Source organism: Mirounga leonina, unplaced genomic scaffold (genome assembly GCF_011800145.1).
Source record: "Mirounga leonina isolate KUSES-001 unplaced genomic scaffold, KU_Mleo_1.0 Mir_195, whole genome shotgun sequence".
NCBI classification, from domain to species: domain Eukaryota; kingdom Metazoa; phylum Chordata; class Mammalia; order Carnivora; family Phocidae; genus Mirounga; species Mirounga leonina.
In genome coordinates this window covers 8,698,217-8,717,416 of record NW_023270490.1, presented here as the reverse complement: position 1 = coordinate 8,717,416, position 19,200 = coordinate 8,698,217, and the positions used below count along the sequence as shown (strand labels likewise).

Here is a 19,200-nt window from a genome sequence, read left to right as displayed (position 1 = left end):
AAGAAAAAAAAGGTGAGACTTCGGGCCAGGGCTGGTGATAGGGAAAGGGATAAAGCAACTGAATAAAAGACAAGTTTACTGTCCAGCAAAGATTCTTTGAGCCTCTTTCTCTGTGATTAAAAATCCTGAATGGATACTGGGATAAGTAAACTTCCAGTACCAGGCCTGCTGGGCCCCTGGCAGGACTACTGTGTCTGGATGACTAGAGGACCCTGATCAGACCTGGCTGTGGGCATTTCACTAACTAGTTGAGTGGTTTTTGAGGGAGTCGTTAATCTCTGCTCCTGCGGGCTTCTTGTGTGAAGGGAAGGAACGGACAAGCTCTGAGACTCTGATCCCATGTCTCTATCTCTGAGACCAATGTTGCCATGGCAACCATACCGCTAAAGGAATAGGCTCAAAATCTGAGGGGATTTCTTTTGGTTTCTAGTGGGTTTTTTGTTCGTGTGTGTGTGTGTGTGTGTTTGTGTTTATTTCTACCATACAAAAGAGTAGGATGGTGAGATACATTTTGAAATATTTTTAACTACTCAAATTAATCAGTCTGGGCGGGTAGGCTCCAAGAAAAGGAATTTATTTAGTCTGAAATAAAGCAATTTAGCCATTTAAAATTGAATTTCCTTGTACTTTAATGATAACTATTGAGCAAACAAAAATCTTGACAGTAATATAAATCAGCAGGTTTTTTTTTTAATTTAGAACTGTAGCCTTCCTTGTATCTATTGGATTGCCTTTTTAGATTTGAGAAGGAAAGTGCTAGAAGCAGCGCGTATAAATTCTTATAACATCAAAGGTCATAAGTCTTTTTAGCTTCTGAGAAGTTATGAACTTCAAATGAGAGTATATAGGTACATTTTCTTAATAAATCTGCTTTTGTTTTTAATGGCTTGAGCCACAAGTAGGAAGTGTTTAAAACTTTTCTTAAGTGTTGTAAATAGAAGGCTTGTCGCGATGCCGACAGCAGGACCTCGTTTTCTCTGCGCACATATTTTCGTTACTTCTCACGACGTGCACGTGAAGGAGTGACGTTTCCCAGAATGAGCAGGCAGTGTCGTCCATCCACCTGCTACCTTACTGCAGATGACAAACGCAGATCTGAGAACCTAGTTGCCTGCAAGTAAATATTTCCTGCAGGGAGGGTCGGAGCCTCTTCCCATTGCCGGCTACCCATGGATCAAATAGAAGAGCTCAGTGGTAATTCTAGAAGGCCATTAAGACCCTTACGGCCCTGGAAGGGATGGCCATGCAGTGTGTCAGAAATAGGTAAACTGTAATTAAAAAGTTATGGATGATTTGATTACACTCCTGTGTATTTGGTCCTCTTGTAATGTGAGCAGATTAAACTCAGGTAATGGTCAAAGCTGTGTCATCATGCAAACATTTATGGCAACTTCTGCAAATTAATTTGAACTGTAAAAGTTCCCTAATGAGACGACGTCCTCCGCGAGGAAGAAGGACACTGCGGTGGTGCCGCTGCCGAATTCCTGCATTTGAATGGTTGCCCAGCGCCCCTGCGCACCGGGTGCCCTTTCTGAAAGAGCAGAGGCTACCGAGTGCTTTCAGAAGGTGTTTACTGAATGAAAGTGAAAAGGGCATTTTGAAATAGCCTTTACCAGGAAAACCGAAGATCGTGATTAATGAATTCCCAGAACCAACACCCCTAAGAAACTTAGAGTATCTAAACATCTATGTTAGAAGGTAGCTATTCAGAAATAAGGATCAGAGGATTGGGGTTGGTGACTTTTGCCTGTCGTTTGAGGGGGCTTTTTTGCCAGGTATTTTGGTGAAAAGCACTGCCACTTTGTTTTCTGTCCTCCCTTTTTTCCCTTTCCAGTTAGTACGTGGACGTGCACACAAGGTCTACGCGATTCACTAGTGGATGCTGACTCACACTTGCCTCGGCTGCAAGCTCCCCAAGTACCAGTTAGTCACCTGGCTTTTCGGGAGGCCAGCGAGCACCAGGAGGTAGGATGCTGGGCAGCGCACATGACAGAAGCTGGGGTATGACTCTTAGCGAGGGTGCCAAGCAAGGGTTCCAGCGTGCTCATCGGTGCCACGAAAGGGTGGAGAGTGGACGCGCCGCGGTAGCCATGCACGCGGCTGGCCTCGAGGGTAGTCTGGAGGCCTGGCCCAGCGCTGGGCCTGCAGCAACTGCCCGATCGACATTTCTCAACAAAGGCGGTGGGCCTCACGATAACTTCACTTTGCCACTGAAGACCGGGTCATAGAGTGCGCAGTGAGTAGCAGAGTCTTGAAGGCTAGTGAATGCCCGCGGAAGGCCCCAGCGCCCCACTCCCGCCCGGGCCCCCGTCCCCGCGGCTGTGCGTGCGTGCGGACACCGGGCGGCTGCGGCGCGGCCCGTGGGCAGCGGGCGGGCGGGACGGCAGGGCGGCGGGAGGGGGGCTGCGGCCGAGCTCACGCGGCCCCGCGAGGTTCGTGCGGCCCATCTTCCGGTTCCACTTCTGCCTCGCCCACGACCTCTCCGTCCTCCTCCCGAACCGCTCTGGCGTCTTGCAGTTGCTGGTACTCGGCCACCAGATCGTGGATGCTGCTCTCGGCCTCGGCAAACTCGCCGACGTCCATGCCTTCGCTGGTGTACCAGTGCACGAACGCCCTCCTCCGGAACATGGCCGAGAAGTGCTCCGCCACGCGGCCGAAGAGCCCCTGCACGGCCGTGCTGTTGCCGATGAAGGTGGCGGCCATGCTCAGCCCCGGGGGCGGGATGTCGCAGACGGCCACCTTGACGTTGTTGGGGATCCACTCCACGAAGCAGCTGCTGTGCCGCGTCTGCACGCCGAGCATCTGCTCGTCCACCTCCTTGGTGGACATGCGGCCCCGGAAGATGCAGGCCACGGTCAGGTAGCGGCCGCGGCGCGGGTCGCAGGCGGCCATGGCGTTGCGCGCGTCGAACACCTGCTGCGTGAGCTCGGCCACGGTGAGCGCGCGGTACTGCTGGCCGCCGCGGCTGGTGAGCGGCGCGAAGCCGGGCGTGAAGAAGTGCAGGCGCGGGAAGGGCACCATGTTCACGGCCAGCTTGCGCAGGTCGGCGTTCAGCTGGCCCGGGAAGCGCAGGGACGTGGTGACGCCGCTCACGGTCAGGGACACCAGGTGGTTGAGGTCGCCGTAGCTGGGCGCGGCCAGCTTGAGCGTGCGCAGGCAGATGTCGTAGAGCGCCTCGTTGTCGATGCAGAAGCAGGCGTCGGCGTGCTGCGCCAGCTGCTGCAGGGACAGCACGGCGTTGTAGGGCTCCACCACCGTGTCGGACACCTTGGGCGAGGGCAGGACGCTGAAGGCGTTCAGGATGCGGTCGGGGAAGTCGTCGCGGATGCGGCTCAGCAGCAGCGTGCCCATGCCCGCGCCCGTGCCGCCGCCCAGCGAGTGCACCAGCTGGAAGCCCTGCAGGCAGTCGCAGGCCTCGCTGGCGCTGCGCACGGCGTCCAGCACGCTCTCGGCCAGCTCGGCGCCCTCCGTGTAGTGGCCCTTGGCCCAGTTGTTGCCGGCCCCCGAGTTACCTGCGCGGTCGGACGCCGGTTAGCGGGCTGTCCCGGTGGGGGCGGGAGGCAGGGCACCACTAGGACGCACCCTCACCTCGGCCCCCCGGGGCGTGGGGTGGACACCGCTGCAGGAACACCTACCGTAGATGAAGCTGTCCGGGTGAAAGAGAGCTCCCAATTTGCTGGATCGGATGCTGTCCATCGTCCCGGGCTCCAGGTCCACCAGCAGCGCCCGGGGCACATATTTCTTACCTGCGTAGAAAAATAGGAAGAAGTCAGCACACTGTTGTTTTTCTAAAAGTTAATGTTTCATCAAAATAGAACCTTGTGATACCCGTCAGGAAAAAGGTATTTCTAGAAGAAAGACATTTGAAGTAATATTCTTGACCCCAACAAGTGCATACATCTATAAAATACCTTCGAAATCCTTTTTCCATCATTTTCTGTGTTGTTTTGTTGTCTCGTCAATGACAGAGATCCTGCCCCTACTGGAAGCGATTCTGGTTTTCATTTAAGAACTAAACAGGAGGGCGCCTGGGTGGCTCAGTCGTTAAACATCTGCCTTCGGCTCAGGTCATGATCCCAGGGTCCTGGGATCGAGTCCCACATCGGGCTCCCTGCTCAGCAGGAAGCCTGCTTCTCCCTCTCCCACTCCCCCTGCTTGTGTTCCTGCTCTCTCTCTCTCTCTCTCAAATAAATAAATAAAGTCTTAAAAAAAAAGAAAAAGGGGCGCCTGGGTGGCTCAGTCGTTAAGCGTCTGCCTTCGGCTCAGGTCATGATCCCAGGGTCCTGGGATTGAGTCCCACATCGGGCTCCCTGCTCGGCAGGAAGCCTGCTTCTCCCTCTCCCATTCCCCCTGCTTATGTTCCCTCTCTGGCTGTGTCTCTCTGTCAAATAAATAAAATCTTAAAAAAAAAAAAAAGAACTAAACAGGAAAGGTGGTGCTTGAGCGGCGGGGGTAAACACACGTGCCCCCACTCAGTGCCTTTTTCCCCGGGCCCTTGCCCTAGACGGGACTTGGGGACCCGCCAGTCTCGGGATCCCACTGCGCTGCCTGGACATCACCCTGCCCGTGTTCCCGGGGCAGGTGAGCATCGCGACCAGAGTACAGCGTCCTACCGTGGGCCTCGTTGTAGTACACGCTGATCCTCTCCAGCTGCAAGGCACAGTCCCCGCAGTAGCCCCCGGCCGAGTCGATCCCATGCTCCTCGCCAATCACCTCCCAGAACTGAAAGCAGCAGGAGGGGAGGTCAGTGTACAGAGGGACCCCAGAAAAGGGCAGGTGGGTACCCATGAGCCAGCAGATTGGCCAGAGGGACAGGAGGAAGGGAGTGCTGCTGGGCCTGCCCGGAGGGGTCCGTCTGGCCGCCCCTTTCCCAGACGTGCCTTTAGGCCCATCTCGTCAGTGCCAGCTCCACGGTGTAATTTGCTCTTGCCTCCACTAAACATGAATATGAAGACGGTGTTTTGTACCCACCTGAACGACTTAAATAAAATGCCAACGCATAAAATATTAAATTGGATTTTGCTCCTATTAAATGGAGGCCACGGTATACATTAAGGCTGTCGTTTTACAATTCACATCAGACCGGGTATTTCTAATTTCACCTTCTAGGTGCTTCAAGCTAGTAAAGTACAGATACCATTAAATGAAAATAGACTGAATTCTTATCTGATTTCACAATAATGTCTCCTTCGCTTGGGTATTTATTTTCATGCAGTTTTCCAAAAAGCCCATAACTAGGACATCCAGGCCCAGCTTTTAGCCGTGTGCATTTTTCATGATCAGGTATGCACACAATTCAAGATTATGCACAGCTCTTGTAACTATTTGAAACATATGACACTTCCAATCACACATACAGTATTTATTAATACAGCTGTGTGTCTTAATATGGAAACAGTTACTGAGACGGCCCCTTTCACCGCCCTAGAGAAGGACATATTCAAGTGCAATGAAAATATATTTATTTATGTTAAAATCCCCAAGGGTGTTTTCCCAGCCATATCTTATAAGTGATGGCTCTGCTCTGGCCATGGTCTCATTAACCAGACTCTATAGTAAATTACCAGCACTGTTCAGGGTCTGAAAGAATTAATAAATTTAAGTTCTGTAACACCACAAACTAAACGTCTCTTACAGTTCTTTTGGCCCCAAATAATAAGTAGTCGCCGGGGCTCTAAGCACCAGACAACACAATGCTGGCGGAAGAGCTAAGAACCTATCTGGTCCCTGCACTTCCTGTGCCGCACTTCCCTCCAGATTATCTTCCCACTTCGGAGTGCTGGGGCTGGTGCCTCCCACTTCTGTGTGTGTTCGACTTAGGAACATCTCATCACCTTGGACGGAAAAGCGGCAACTTCTTTTCAAGGAGTGATATTCTTTGCCCCAGGTTTTAAACACCTGCATTAAAAGACTAGTTTTTCATAGCTTTGCTCTTCACAATAGCTAAAAGTTGGAAACCACCTATGTGTCCACTGACAGATGAGTGGATAAACAAAGTGTGGGGTGTCCATGCAATGGACTATTTTTCAGCTGTAAAAAGGAAGGAGATTTGGACATAGGCTGCAACGTGGGTGAGCCTTGAGGACATAATGCTCACTGACATAAGCCAGACACAGAAGGGCAGATACTGTGTGATGTCACTTCTATGAGGTCCCTAGAAGAGTTCAAATTTGGGTGTCCCTGGGTGGCTGAGTTGGTTGAGCATTTGACTCTTGATTTCAGCTCAGGTCCTGATCTTGGGGTCGTGGGATCAAGCCCCGCATTGGGCTCTGTGCTGGGCACAGAGCCTGCTGGAGATTCTCTCTCCCTCTCCCTCTCCACCCCCCCACCTCCCACTCACACTCTCTAAATAAATAAATAAATACAAATTTTTTTTTTTAAAGAGTTCAAATTCTTAGATAGTAGAAGGGTGGGTGCCAGGGCCTGGGGGAGGGGAAATGTGGAGTTAGTATTTAATGGGGACAGAGTTTTTAGCTTTGCAAAAGGAAAAGCATCTTGGGAGATTGGATGTACAACACTGTGAATATACTTAACAGTATTGAACTGCACACTTAAAACTGATGGCTGGAGATGGTAAATTTTACACTGTTTTACCACAATTTTTAAAATTTAACTTTTAATGCAATTAAAAATTTTTAAAGCTTTATTTATTTATTTGTATTTACTTATTTTAGAGAGAGATTCCCTGCTGAGTGCGGAGCCCACACGAGGCTCCATCCCATGACCCGTGAGATCATGACCTGAGCCAAAACCAAGAGTCGGATGCTAACCGACTGAGCCACCCAGGCGCCCCAATGCAATTAAATTTTTAATGCCATTCATACTAGTGAAAGTAATTTCAAAATGGCAAAGGGAACAATCACATGGCTGTTAGTACAAGTGTGTAAAACTAGGGTTGAAATTCGGGTTGGGGACCTGTTGGACTGTGTCATCTCTTAGAGTTGGCCACTGAACCAGGCATTGTGTACAAAAAATTTAGGTGGGGAGGGGACACACTCATGTATACTCCAGAGAGTGTATTTTAATTATTTCTGCTACTACACCCAAAAACGTCTAGGTTTACCTCCTTCATCTCCTATTGCTTACTAAATGGAACAGATGTGGATCTTTTTAAACTTTGCAGCATAAACAAGGGAGGGGATGGAAAGGCATCTTAGTGATATCGTGTAAAAAGTTGCCAACAAACTTTAGGAAACTGTTTTGAGACAAATGACTGTCTTTAGATATGAAAGTTCATTGCTAAAGTCATGAAAGTAAACAAGCTTCCCTGTAAGAGGTGGTGAAATTAACATGAATTCAGTTAACCCTTTCATCCTGTCCTACCTCCTGTGTCTCTTTCACTATGGGCATCGGTTAATGAAGCCAAGTATTCAGCAAGCACATGCGATCTGCTGGACTTGTTGCCTTCCCTGCCAACTGAGGATATTTTCTTAGTTGGCTACACCCAGCGACCGTAGGAAAGCTAGTCCTAGTAATTGAACTTTCCTTACCTTGGCTCCGATCTGGTTCCCACACTGGCCGATCTGAAGATGCACGATTTCACGCATCCTTGCTTTGCGTCCAAGTGTAAGGTCTTCAAGGAATCCTCAGTCTCTGGGAAAGCCGCCCTTCTTCACTGGTGGGGGCCCAACACGACTGGTCACTGCAGTGATGGGACCAGATGACCAAGCTGGTCCCAGGGTGTGTCCACCGCCCAGAGGCCCAGCCTCTACTCTCTTCTGCTCTTTGCCTGTCATCCTGGCGAAGGGGGTGTTTCTTCCTCTCCCAAAACAGAATATTGCCCAGTCACTTCCTAGAGTTCGAGACCAAAGCCTGCCTTTGTGCACAGTGCCTGGAGGTCTCGCACCAGGTGTGGGCCTGACCGTGGCGGACTCTGGACACCCGGGTGATGGGGCTCATGATATGACATCCAAACCACAGCTCCCAGCTCATGGGGTGAGGGCACCACCTCCAGAGAGCTCTCCCTGACCAAGCCAGTTGTGTTATTAGGAATCCTTTGTCTAAACCCGTCGCTTGGCAGATGAGGCCACGATATCCCAGCGCGTGAAGTGACTTCACCATAGTCACACAGCCAGTGAGACGTCCCTACCTTGCTTTAGACCTGGCCATGCGTCCCGTGTCTTCAGCTACGTTTCCTAAGGAGCGCTCCGACAGCCACTGACAGCGCTGACGTGTCCTTTGGGGGAACAAGGGTGGACAGTTTTTATTTTTACAGTGTCTACTTTAATGTAAATAGGAAAAAAAAATAATTAGCATTTACAGTAGTAAAATGATAATGAAAGTTTCCTTTGAACTTGGCGAAGTTGTAAAGGCAATTTGTGATTCTTCGGCATTTGGGAAAGCGCTATCGAGAGACACGATCTCAACTCCGTGGCTCGCCATCAAGGCCCTTCCCAGCGTGGCCCCACACTTCCCCTCCAGCCCCTTCCCCGGACTTTGGTCCTCAGAAAGCCTGTGCTTCGGTCAGCGTGGCTCTCCTCCTGCTCTGCGTGTCAATTCCTGTTCTTCCAGAAACTGCAGAGCGGCTGCCCAGGCCAGGACCTCCCCCCGGAGCCCCGAGGAGTGGGCAGCCACCCCCGGTGGGCACCTGCTTCTCCAGGCCTCTCTCCAGTATTTGCCAAGCTCCCGGGGCCCCCGTTGTCGGAACAGCTACAGACAGAGACCTGCCGTGGGCCGGGCACACGTTGGCAGCCAGGGATGTGGAAATGAAGGAGACCCACGCAGACACGGGCCCGCAGGACGTGGACTCAAAGGCAGGACTGAAGGCACACAGACCCAGAGTCCCCGGGCACTCCCTCCCCTGCCTCTGACCGGACAGGTGACCGCGGCTGAGAGGTCTGCCCTGCCTATCGTCACCCTGACGGGCAGGCCGCTTCTAAACCCTCTGCACTTTCCACAGGCCTGGCGAGGCCCGAGACGGGAGGTCAGGGATCCAGACCGGCAAGTCACTAACTTCTGTAGTGGCCTTTTTGCTGGAAAATAGCCTCTACTTCTCCCAAAGGAGTTCAGCCCCGAAGTAAAAGGAGCTGGAGTGTTCCCTGCAGAACACTGACGTGGGGAAGCAGGACTTTGTCCCGTGGGTGCCAGCCCAGGGCTGCCCCTGTCTTCCACTGTCCAGTGACCTCACGGGCCACGTGCCGAGCGAGAGCTCCGCGCGACCCCGGGTCAGGGACCCGACCAGGGCAGAAGGTACTGAAAGGGGCACTACTGGGACACCTACAGAATTTGAATACAGACCGTGTGGATTGAACAATCACATTGTATCCACGTTGTATTTCCTGAATTTGATCATGGCCGGGTTAGGCAAATGGAAATTCTTGTTTTCAGGAGATAGTATGAAATATTCAGGGTCAAGAGTCACCTTGCCCGCAGCTTGCCCCCAAACAGTTGGGCAAGAACAGTAACAATGTGATAAATGTCGAGAGAGACGGGTTAAGCACATGTGGCAAGATGTTAACAATTGGTGAATCTTTGTAAACGAGTACAAGATTAATACTCTTGCAACATCTCTGAGTTTGGAATGTTTTCCTACTCCAATCTGAATGACCACATGATTGCAGCTGCTTCTGGTCCAAAGCCTGCCACCCGCCACGGTAAAGAGAAGAAAGTGTAAATTCCAGAGGAAGAAATGTGCATGTACTTAGCAGTATTTTCTGCACAAGTTAAAAAAAATATATACACAGAATAAACCTTTCAGCTTCCATGACATTCACCCCCCCACACACACCCTGCGCCTACCTTCACCCCTTTGCTCTTCTCTCTGGCCCCTCACCTGCCCTCCCCAGCCTCCCCCTGCTCATCAGACCGCAGAATTCCAGGGCAGCCCCTCTGCTGCGCCCCCTGAGCCCAGGGTCTCCGCCGCAGCGTCCTGGCTGGGAGCTCCCGGCCGGCGCCAGAACACGGGCTTACGGCCCGCACCTGCGGCTGTGTTTGCTCCTCACTTATCCTCATGCCGTATCTCCCCACCAGCCTGGGAGCTGCCCATGTCATTTCACCTTTGTATCCCCAAAGTGCCTGATACGGAAGAGGGCCTCAGCAAATGTTTGTGGAGTACGCACCAACAGCTGGGCTGCTCGCTCAGAATGGCAAGTTTTCCTCAAGCCAAGAATGTATTTATTCACAAGTATGTCCTGATGGGCGAGGTAGGGGCATGGGGCCTGAGGACTTTCTTCTCTGGCCCCTAAGAGGTGGTCTAGGCTGAAAGTAGAGACTGTTCCAGGAAAGCTGGATGTCAGGGATGGGTTGTAGATGCAGCGACCGCACGAGCTATTACGGGAAGCTGATGGCTGGCGGGGCTGCTGAAAGGGGCCCGTGTTGGCCGCCGCGGGGACCACTGGGCCGGGCCCGAGGGGCATTTTTGATCTTCCTGTGTTCATTCTTTGCTGTATGAGCAGGATCCAGTGTGCTGGGGTCCCCCCCGCCAAACCTCCACCCTGGAGCACATTCCTCTTGGTCATCTCAGTTTGCTCAGGGAGGGAAAAGCCCAGATTTCCAGATGGGTGCTTAAAAGGTTTTTCTGTTAATGGGGCAGTTGGCAAAAAAAAAAAAAAAAAAAAAAGGAATGGGGGGATCAGGGGGAGGAGAGGAGAGGAACCCTGTTTGCTTTGATTCCCTGCTCTGCCGGCAGTGTTGACTCAGTCTGGCCCGCTGTGCTGAGCTTTGGCCGCTGTGAGGGGCGGGGCAGATCAGGGCAGGGAGGCTTGGCGGCCCCAGCCGCTCTGGGAGGCCCACCTCCTCCTGAAACTTGAATTTTCCCAGCTGTAGAAGGGGATGATGGTCCTGGGTCCCAGGTTTGTGGGGAAGACAAGGCACACTGGGGGTTAACCCCCAACACCCCCTCGCAGGCGGTGTTTTTCACGTGGGCTTCGCAGGATGGAAGCAGATGTGTGGACAGCGCCATTCATTTGATACCTAGGAACCGAATGCCCACTGCGTGTCAGGGCCCAGAGGGCTGTGCTCCGGGATCAGAACTGTGTGGACAGAGCAGAGGGGCAAGTAGTGGGTCCACACCGTCTCTGCTCTGTTGTCCGCATTTACCAAGGGACCTGCTCCCCTGAGGAAGGAGCTTTCCTCTGACCACCAACTTAGCACAAGCCAGGGGAGTGGTGAAGGTACATGCCTTTCCCAGACCACAAGACATGGTCCCTTCCTGGGACGCAGGTCAACTGTCCCTTGAGAGACCGTTCCCCAGGGTCTGTTCTCCAGCCAGGCTGAAGGTGACCCCCAGCCCTGAACTGCAGCAAGGGATTAGAGGTGGCCGTCCGTGATGAGTGATAAACTCCTTTTCTCCCCACAAGGAAGGGCCGTGGTGAAGGCAGGTTGGAAGTGAGGGCTCAGGGCAGAGCTTTAGTGAGCATTGCCCAAAAAGGCAGAGGGCAGGAGTGAGAGCTTCCCTGAGCGGGCATGATGCCGCACGACAAGGACATCAGGATGAGGAAGAAGGACGACCAGGCCTGCCCTTCGCTGAAACACCCTCTCTCCCCTGGAGGGCCATGGCCGTCCATCCACGAGAAAACTCGGTGGTAGCGAGCCTTTTCCTGCATGACACTTGGCTCTATTATGGGAACAGAACGAAGACGATAAGAAAAACCAAGTGTCACCCAGAAACCCCAAATCGGCTGCTTCCAGACTTCCCCCAGGAGATGCCCCTCAGTGGTCAGATGGAGCTCCCCCCACCTCTGTGGGGCAAATGAAATATAATTAGGAGAAAAACAGAGTACTCAGAGATTTCATTGATTTCATCCGCCCCTGATCCTTCCACTTCTGAGTGCATTGAAGTTCCTTGAATAACTCAGAGAAGATTGTTGAATTATAGTGTTTGCTTGTGATTCAGAAGCAGAAATTTTTCCAAATGTCTTAGCAAGAAACTGACATCTGAGGGGCCATTATGAGTGAGTCAGCGGGTGTGGGCAGATCATCAGATGAACTGAGCTCTACTTTCTTGTACTCTGCCTCGCTGTTCTCTTACTGTACAAGAAAGTTCTGGGAGAATGAATAAGTAAGTACAGGAGAAAAGAACTAGGAAGTTGTTGCTGGCTTTCACGAAGCAGGGCTGCTCGGCCCCACGGAGGAGGTCCGACCTCTGCCCCCACCGCTGCAACTCTCTGTCCCGCCCACACTACGTGGACCCGCTGGGCTGCCCTCCTCTCCTTTCCAGCCGCTGGCCCCAGATAGTGTGAATGCTGGGCCCCTCTGCGGGGACACTGAGAGTCCGCATCCCGGGCTGCGGCATCTCGGATCGGCAGGAGGGAGCGCACGCGCCGCAGCCCCTGAACGGCTGTGATTCTCGAGGTGGACGGACGCGTTAACCTTCTCAGCCGCGTCTCTCCCATCTCCCAAGGTGTGCAGCTCCTGATAAGCAATGTGCCGTGGCAGGAACAGAGATAAGCGGGGTATGGTTCGGTACCTGGAGCTGAAATCAAACAAAAATATATACTTTTTGAAGCCTGGTGTTTGTCCAAGAAACCTCTGTTGTAAAGTCTCAGAAATCCATTCGTTTACCCAACAAATATTGGCTGAGTACTATCTGGGGGCTCGAGAGAACTTGGAGAAGTGGGAGGCTTGGGCCCTGCACCCCAGGGATGCAGAGACAGGACAGCACCACCCCTTCCCGTTGGCCTTTGCCAAGTGCTCCACCACCTCTCACACACCGCCCCCTCGGGCCTGCTCTTGAGCAAGGTGATGGTTCTCTCCTTTGTGCAGCAGAATCTGAGGCTTGGGGAGGGAAACGACAAGCTCAAATCCCGGGATAACATGGCAGAACCAGAGAGTCACAGGTCTTTAGACCCTGACATTGAGGGGTACGCTCGGAGGAGTCAAGAAGCAGGCTGGCCAGACGGCCTCCAGCTGGGCATCCGAGGCGTCCGGACCACTCAGCTCACCTTCCTCCTCACCTCTGGTCTGTAAGTGGGCCGGTCCACCAGCCCCACCTCCCAGGTATGTGGCCCCACATGTCCACTCTCACGGCCTCTCCGGGAGCATCCCTGCCCCGTCACCACCAGCTCTCTCGTCTGTGAGCCCGGACCCCCTACTGCACCCCACCCCCGGCCTCCTCCCATTTCACCCTCCCCACGGTAACCAGAAGGATCTTGTGAAACAAAAATCAGACCTCGTCCACTGCCTTCTGGGAAACTAACCGCAGCCAGGGTAAAACCAACCCTCTCGGCCCTCTTACCACGGCAGATGTGTTGTTCAGATCTCTGATGGGAAGACACCTGTCAGGGGCACACAGCGGGGGCGAAGGACAGCCAGGTGCAGGCCTACCCTGGGGAGGGAGGGAAGGAGAGGTGGGCAGGAAGGGGCAGGAAGTGTGGGAAGTATGGCCTGGATTGCAGAGCTCCAAGCTGTGGTCCCTGCAGCTGGGAGGTCTGGGAGGGGCCTTTAGGGTCCTGTTTGCTCTTGGGCGACTTCACCCCTGCCTACCTCCTTGCCAGCCATCTCTGCTGCCATGCTCCCCACCGGCTTCTTCCAGCTGCTCATGTGTGTGCCCCTACCAATGTGTGTGCATTTCAAGGCCTTTGCATACATTCTTCCTTCTGTTTTAAAAGTCCAGGACTTTCCATGGCTATGTCCTCATCATTCAATAGCAACCCCTTGGATAGCTATAAGACCCAACCCCGATGCTGGGCGCCTGGGTGGCTCAGTTGGTTAAGCGACTGCCTTCGGCTCAGGTCATGATCCTGGAGTCCCTGGATCGAGTCCCGCATCGGGCTCCCTGCTAGGCAGGGAGTCTGTTTCTCCCTCTGACCCTCCCCCCTCTCATTCTCTCTCTCTCAAATAAATAAACAAAATCTTAAAAAAAAAAAAAAAGACCCAACCCCAATGCACCTGCACCCCAATTTTTATAGCAGCAATATCCACAATAGCCAAACTATGGAAAGAGCCCAGATGTCCATCAACAGATGAATGGATAAAGAAGCTGTGGTATACATATACAATGGAATATTATGCAGCCATCAAAAATGAAATCTTGCCATTTGCCACGACATGGATGGAACTAGAAGGTATTACGCTAAGCAAAATAAGTCAATCAGAGAAAGATAATTATCACATGATCTCACTGATATGTAGAATTTGAGAAACAAGACAGAGGATCATACGGGAAGGGAGGGAAAAATGAAACAAGATGAAATCAGAGAGGGAGACAAGCCGTAAGAGACTCTTAATCTCAGGAAACAAACTGAGGGTTGCTGGAGTGGGGGGTGGGGTGGGAGGGAAGGGGTGGCTGGGTGATGGACACTGGGGAGGGTATGTGCTATGGTGAGCGCTGTGAATTGTGTAAGAATGACGAATCACAGACCTGTACCCCTGAAACAAATAATACATTATATGTTAATAATAAAAAAACTACCAGAATTAAAATAAAAATATGTATGAGTGTAAAAAAAGTAACAGGGAAACAGGTGAAATTAATTTTAAATATGTTATATGTTAATTAACCCAGTAAGCCCCAAATATGATCTTAATATGTAATAAATTAACAGTAAATCAATAATGAAATAATTATGTCAACAAACAAGCAAACAAACAAAAAGAACCGTCCCCGACCAAACTCCCCAGAGGGTGCCCTGTCTCTGGTGTGCCCCGTGGGACTTATCACTGCTGCATCCCCAGGGCTGGGACAATGGTCTGGCACAAACTAGGGGCTCAATAAATACTTGCCAACCGCCTGACTAGAGAGAGCGAGCGGATTTGATCCCGTGAATGACCAAGACCCCTCTGGTCATGAGCCAGCTCCTAAGTGGCTGTATGTTATATGCCCAACTGTGACCAGTGTGTTCTGAAGGTATTGCTGGGGGGTCAGCCCCACAAATGTGACCCCACATTTCCTCCCAGGCAGACGTGTGCAGCCGGGAGAGGGTGTGGTGATGATGGCATTTGGGGACAGTCGCAGGATAGCCTGTGTGCGCACCTCTCTACTCCCCTGAAAGTCCTTGGCTGCAAAGGTGTGTGGGAAGTGACAGGAGCGTGGATGGAGAGGGGCTGCGGCCTGCAAGGAAGCCACGGTCCCCGCAAAGCCAGACTTGTCAGCATCCACCCAAACAAACGCCCGTATCCAGGATGTGGCCAAACTCAGGAATGTGGAATAATAGGAAATGTCTGCAGCTTGCAGGGTGGGAGCCAGACGACATGGCACAAAAAGAAAAGGGAAGAAAGGATTTGGAGGCAACGCCACACCAAATGAGAACTCATCCCGTGTTCTCCTCGGGTCGCGAGAGCGGGCCAGCCCTGGCCTGACCGTCGGGTCCGCGGGCCCTTTATCACAACGAGGGGGGGAATCACCCTTATTTTTAGAAATGAATAGGCTTTTGTGTTGGGGCGGTTGGGTCACCTGTCGGCCAGGAGGCTTTCTGGGGTGGAGAAAAAAGAAGGATTGACACCTGCCCCCCACAGGCCTCCTGTCTGTCGGCCACAGGTCTCTCTAGACCTCTCTGGAGCCCGTCTTCCCACCTGTAAAATGGGGTGCGAGCCCCTGCCTCCACCTCAACAGGGTTGTGCCAAGAATCCAATGAGGACAGACATTTCCCAGAGTGGACCGTCTTCTCCAATGTCATCACCTCTGCCTTTAAGCCCCACAGGGAGCAGGTGGGACCCGGTTACATCCAGGAAGATAGGCCTCGGGCACCAAGTCAGTCCCCGGGGGAGAGGGCTTTGTCAGGGTTTCGGGAGAGCCTCAAGCTCGCAGACGTCTGCTCCAGGCTGCAGGCACAGAGGAGCTGAGAGGGCAGTGGCCTCGAGGCGAGCTGCTCTTGGGGTGCTGCCCAGAGTCTCCTCCAGCCCCCCGCCGCCGGAGGAGAAGGTGAGTCATTATCCTCCGAATGCCCTCGGGGGAGCGAGCCCAGTGGTGTCGGGAAGGGACGCGGCTTTCAGGTTTGGGAGTCAGTGGTTGTGCTCTGAAGAGAGCAGGGCCTGAGGGTGGACTCCACTGGGGCCCCGGGGCAGGCGCTGGGGGCGGCCAGTTCAAGCAGGATCCCTGGCGCGTCCGTCGGGGTCCCAGGAACCTCCCAAGTTTGCCCCGGGGCCACGCGCGCTTGGCCGATAGCCCTCGGCCGTCCGGAGAGCCCAAACTTGGGTTGGGCTGTGTCCACGGCCGCCCCCTCGACGGAACACATTTGGGAACCTCTGCTGAAAGGAATGCCCCACCCGTAAGCCCGTAAGCCCCGAAGGGACACAGCCAGCCTGCTCGGAGAGCGGTCAGCCCGGCCGATCGGGCACCCACTCACCACAGCCAAGTTCAGAGGGAGAAAGAGCCCGGGGTGCTCGGGTTTGAGCCCTCACAGGTGCGGAGGAGGCAGAGTGATAACATCAGACCTCACGTCCTTCTTCTTGCCTTGAAAGTTGTGGTTTTAAATGTCCGGACTCCCTCCCCCCGCCCCCTGCCCTGATTTCCATCATTTTCTGAGTGTGAGTTGCTTCTGTGTCAGGAAAATCCTGGTCGGCTCCAGAGGTCCTGTTACCTGTCTGAGAAATCCCCGCCCCTCCCGTAACCTGCAAGCCGCAGGGTTGAATGCTTCCTGACCTTCTTACCTGCCATGTTGTGATTTATGAGAAATATATATTTGGTCATTCAGATGGCCACAATATAGTTCTCATACATAGTTGGTCTTTGTCCACAATTTCTGGCTCACAAGTCCCTAAACCCTTGGAATTTTGGGAAAGCGGTTAAGGGCGATAAAGGTGGGGTGTGGGTTTTTTTGTTTTTTTAGGGTTTTTTTTGCTTTTTAGTAAGGCTCCACACCCAGCATGGAGCCCAACGTGGGGCTTGAACTCATTTCCCTGAGATCAAGGGTCTGATGCTCAGCCGACTGAGCCACCTGGGGTATCGCAAGGTGTCTTTTGTTATGTTAATAGAGGTTACTTCGGACCCCACCCAAAGGGGCCACTGTAGCCCAGAGGGCCCACCTTGTGATTAGCGGGTTACAATTTCTAGTCCCTTCCCCCGCTACCCCCTCCTCCGAGGGGAGGGGGGCATCGGGAGAGGGCCTCGAAGCTCCACACCCTTTCCCCATTCTTTGCCTTGGCTATCTCTTCATCTGGCTCTTGATTCTTACCCTTTAGTGCACTGGTAAATGTAACTGTTTCCCTGAGTTCTATGAGCTGCTCTGGCAAATCAATCGAATGTAAGGAGGGGGTCTTTGGAACCTCCAATCTGTAATGGATTGGTCAGAAGCACAGGTAACAAACAGCCTGGGGCTCACAACTGGCCTCTGGTGTGGGGGACAGTCTTGTAGGACGGAGCCCCTAACCTGTGGAATCTGGTGCCGGACAGTAACAGGACTGCACTGAGATCTCAGCTGCCCAGCTGGCATTTGAGAATTGCTGGGTATTTGGGGGGGGGGGGTGGAGAGAAGGGGCCCACGTCTCATGCTAGAACTGGGTCTGGGAACCTTTAAAGACCACCCCTCTGTCTGACCCCAGCCCATAGAGGCCTAGGGAATCAGTCAAGCCCAGCGAAGAATTTGCAGGGCCTGAAGCAAACAGAATGTGGGCCTGGTTCGGGCCAGTGTCCGTGCTGAGCCCGGGGCCCTCTGAGCACAGGGGTCCTACGGCGCTTGCACCCAGGGCATCTTCAGAGCCGCCAGTTCTTCCAATGGCTGTAGGAGTGGTGTCCTGGAGCAAGAATTCCTGCCCCATTCAAAGGCAGATGTGACCCTCGGAATGCAGGGGAAGGGGGCAGGGGTCTGGAACTTGAGACAGAAGGAACGCAGTTGACAGGGCACTAAGAAGAGCAGGTGTCTGGTAACTAGATGTCTGTCCTGCCACACAGATGTGTCGCTCAGATACAATTTATCTCTGCTAATAACCCTCACTCTGGGAAAGACTCCCAATTTAGACTCTTCTATGGAGTTAGGGGAGGGGCAAAAGTCTCTCTTGAGCCCGCAGGGTGTCAACTGCCTTCAGCTCAGAATACTCTTCGTGCGGAAGTGGCCATCTGGGGGTGACTTGCCCTCGGCCCTGCAGTGGGAAAACTTGTAAGTCAGCACAACTTACCCCAATCTTAGGGATGTGGCCCCGGACCTCACAGCCCAGCCATGGGAGGGGAAGTGCTGAGTGAGCCGTCCCCATCCTGGGGCCTTCTCTTTGCCTCGTGAAACACGCGATGGGCCTTTGCACTGTCTGGACCCGGACAGTCTGGAGATACAGGAGGCCCCCCAACGATATTTGTCACCCACAGTGTTGTCACCACTCTGGCTGTTCTCAAGCAATGATGGGCTTCAGCGGGGACCAGAAGTCCACCTTTCAGTCCACCCGGGGGACATGAGAGGGCCAGCCACCGGCTTTCTTCCCCATGTGGATGACCTGACTCACCTTTGTTGACAGGAGGGGGAAGGGGAGGTCTGTCCCACGTATCTCACACCCAGAGAGGAGCAAAGGGCTCTGAGGCCAGGCCCAGGGCACCTGTTGGGGCAAACCCACCTCTGCGGGCCTGGTTTTAGTGCCCACCCCCCACCCCCCAACCCCCCAGCTCAAACTTGAGTGCTTTCTTGCAGGATCAGGTGGCGGCCCCATCCCACGCCCATCCCACCTCCCAACAATGAACTGACTGGGACTAGGGGTTACCAGGAGCCAACTTTCCAGGAAGATAAAAGACACATCCGAGGCTAAAGCCCAGGCCTGCCCTCGGGGGCCTCAGCAATGGCCCCTCAGGAGCAGGGACTAAACTTCTGGACTGGTAAAGCGGGGCCGGGCCTCTGCCTCTGTGGCCCGCTCGGCCCTGCCAGGCCCTGCCAGACAGGCTTGCCAGGGTCCCGGGGCTCAGGGGACTCGCAGGGAGCCCGTGGGCGTTTTCATTCCGGATTGCCAGCTTGGCGCGGGCCGAGGGAAGGCGGTGAACGCGCCTTCACTCCGCAGCGGAGCCGCGCGCAGGCTCGGCTGAGGACCCCGCGGCCGTGAGGCCCCTGGACCCCAACGCCTGGACCTCGTCTTCCAGCGGGAAGGAGGCCATGGTGTGGTCTGCTCGGGTGACCGCCGAGCACGAGGCACGGTAAAGTCATAAAACCAGGGCCTGGGGGGCCCACTTCTGCTTTTGGTTCCCCTTTTGCCCATGACGCATTTTGTTAGCAGGAAAGCTTTTCAAGCATCTTTGGAAGTTGGAGCGTAGAAATGATGATTTGTGAGCCGCGTGAAATTCTCCTTGAGGGGCATTTTCTGGACGGATCCCTCCTTCCAGCTCTGCGGGGGGGGAGCGCCTCTCCAGGA

At 53.5% G+C, this 19,200-nt stretch overlaps 1 protein-coding gene and 1 long non-coding RNA gene across 2 annotated transcripts; one reads left to right on the top strand and one right to left on the bottom strand.

Moving 5' to 3' along the window:
* The first annotated feature begins 1,875 nt into the window (after window positions 1-1,875).
* LOC118024016 lies at window positions 1,876-2,592 on the top strand. The gene is made up of 3 exons (XR_004682979.1): window positions 1,876-1,965; window positions 2,179-2,236; window positions 2,518-2,592. It is a non-coding gene; the product is annotated as an uncharacterized LOC118024016 (long non-coding RNA).
* TUBB1 (tubulin beta 1 class VI) lies at window positions 1,964-7,672 on the bottom strand. The gene is made up of 4 exons (XM_035025492.1): window positions 7,491-7,672; window positions 4,614-4,722; window positions 3,636-3,746; window positions 1,964-3,512 (listed from the first exon to the last, which is right to left on the bottom strand). Exons 1-4 carry the CDS (start codon window positions 7,545-7,547, stop codon window positions 2,416-2,418), a joined length of 1,374 nt encoding a protein of 457 aa, XP_034881383.1. The 5' UTR covers window positions 7,548-7,672; the 3' UTR covers window positions 1,964-2,415.
* Window positions 7,673-19,200: the final 11,528 nt, after the last annotated feature.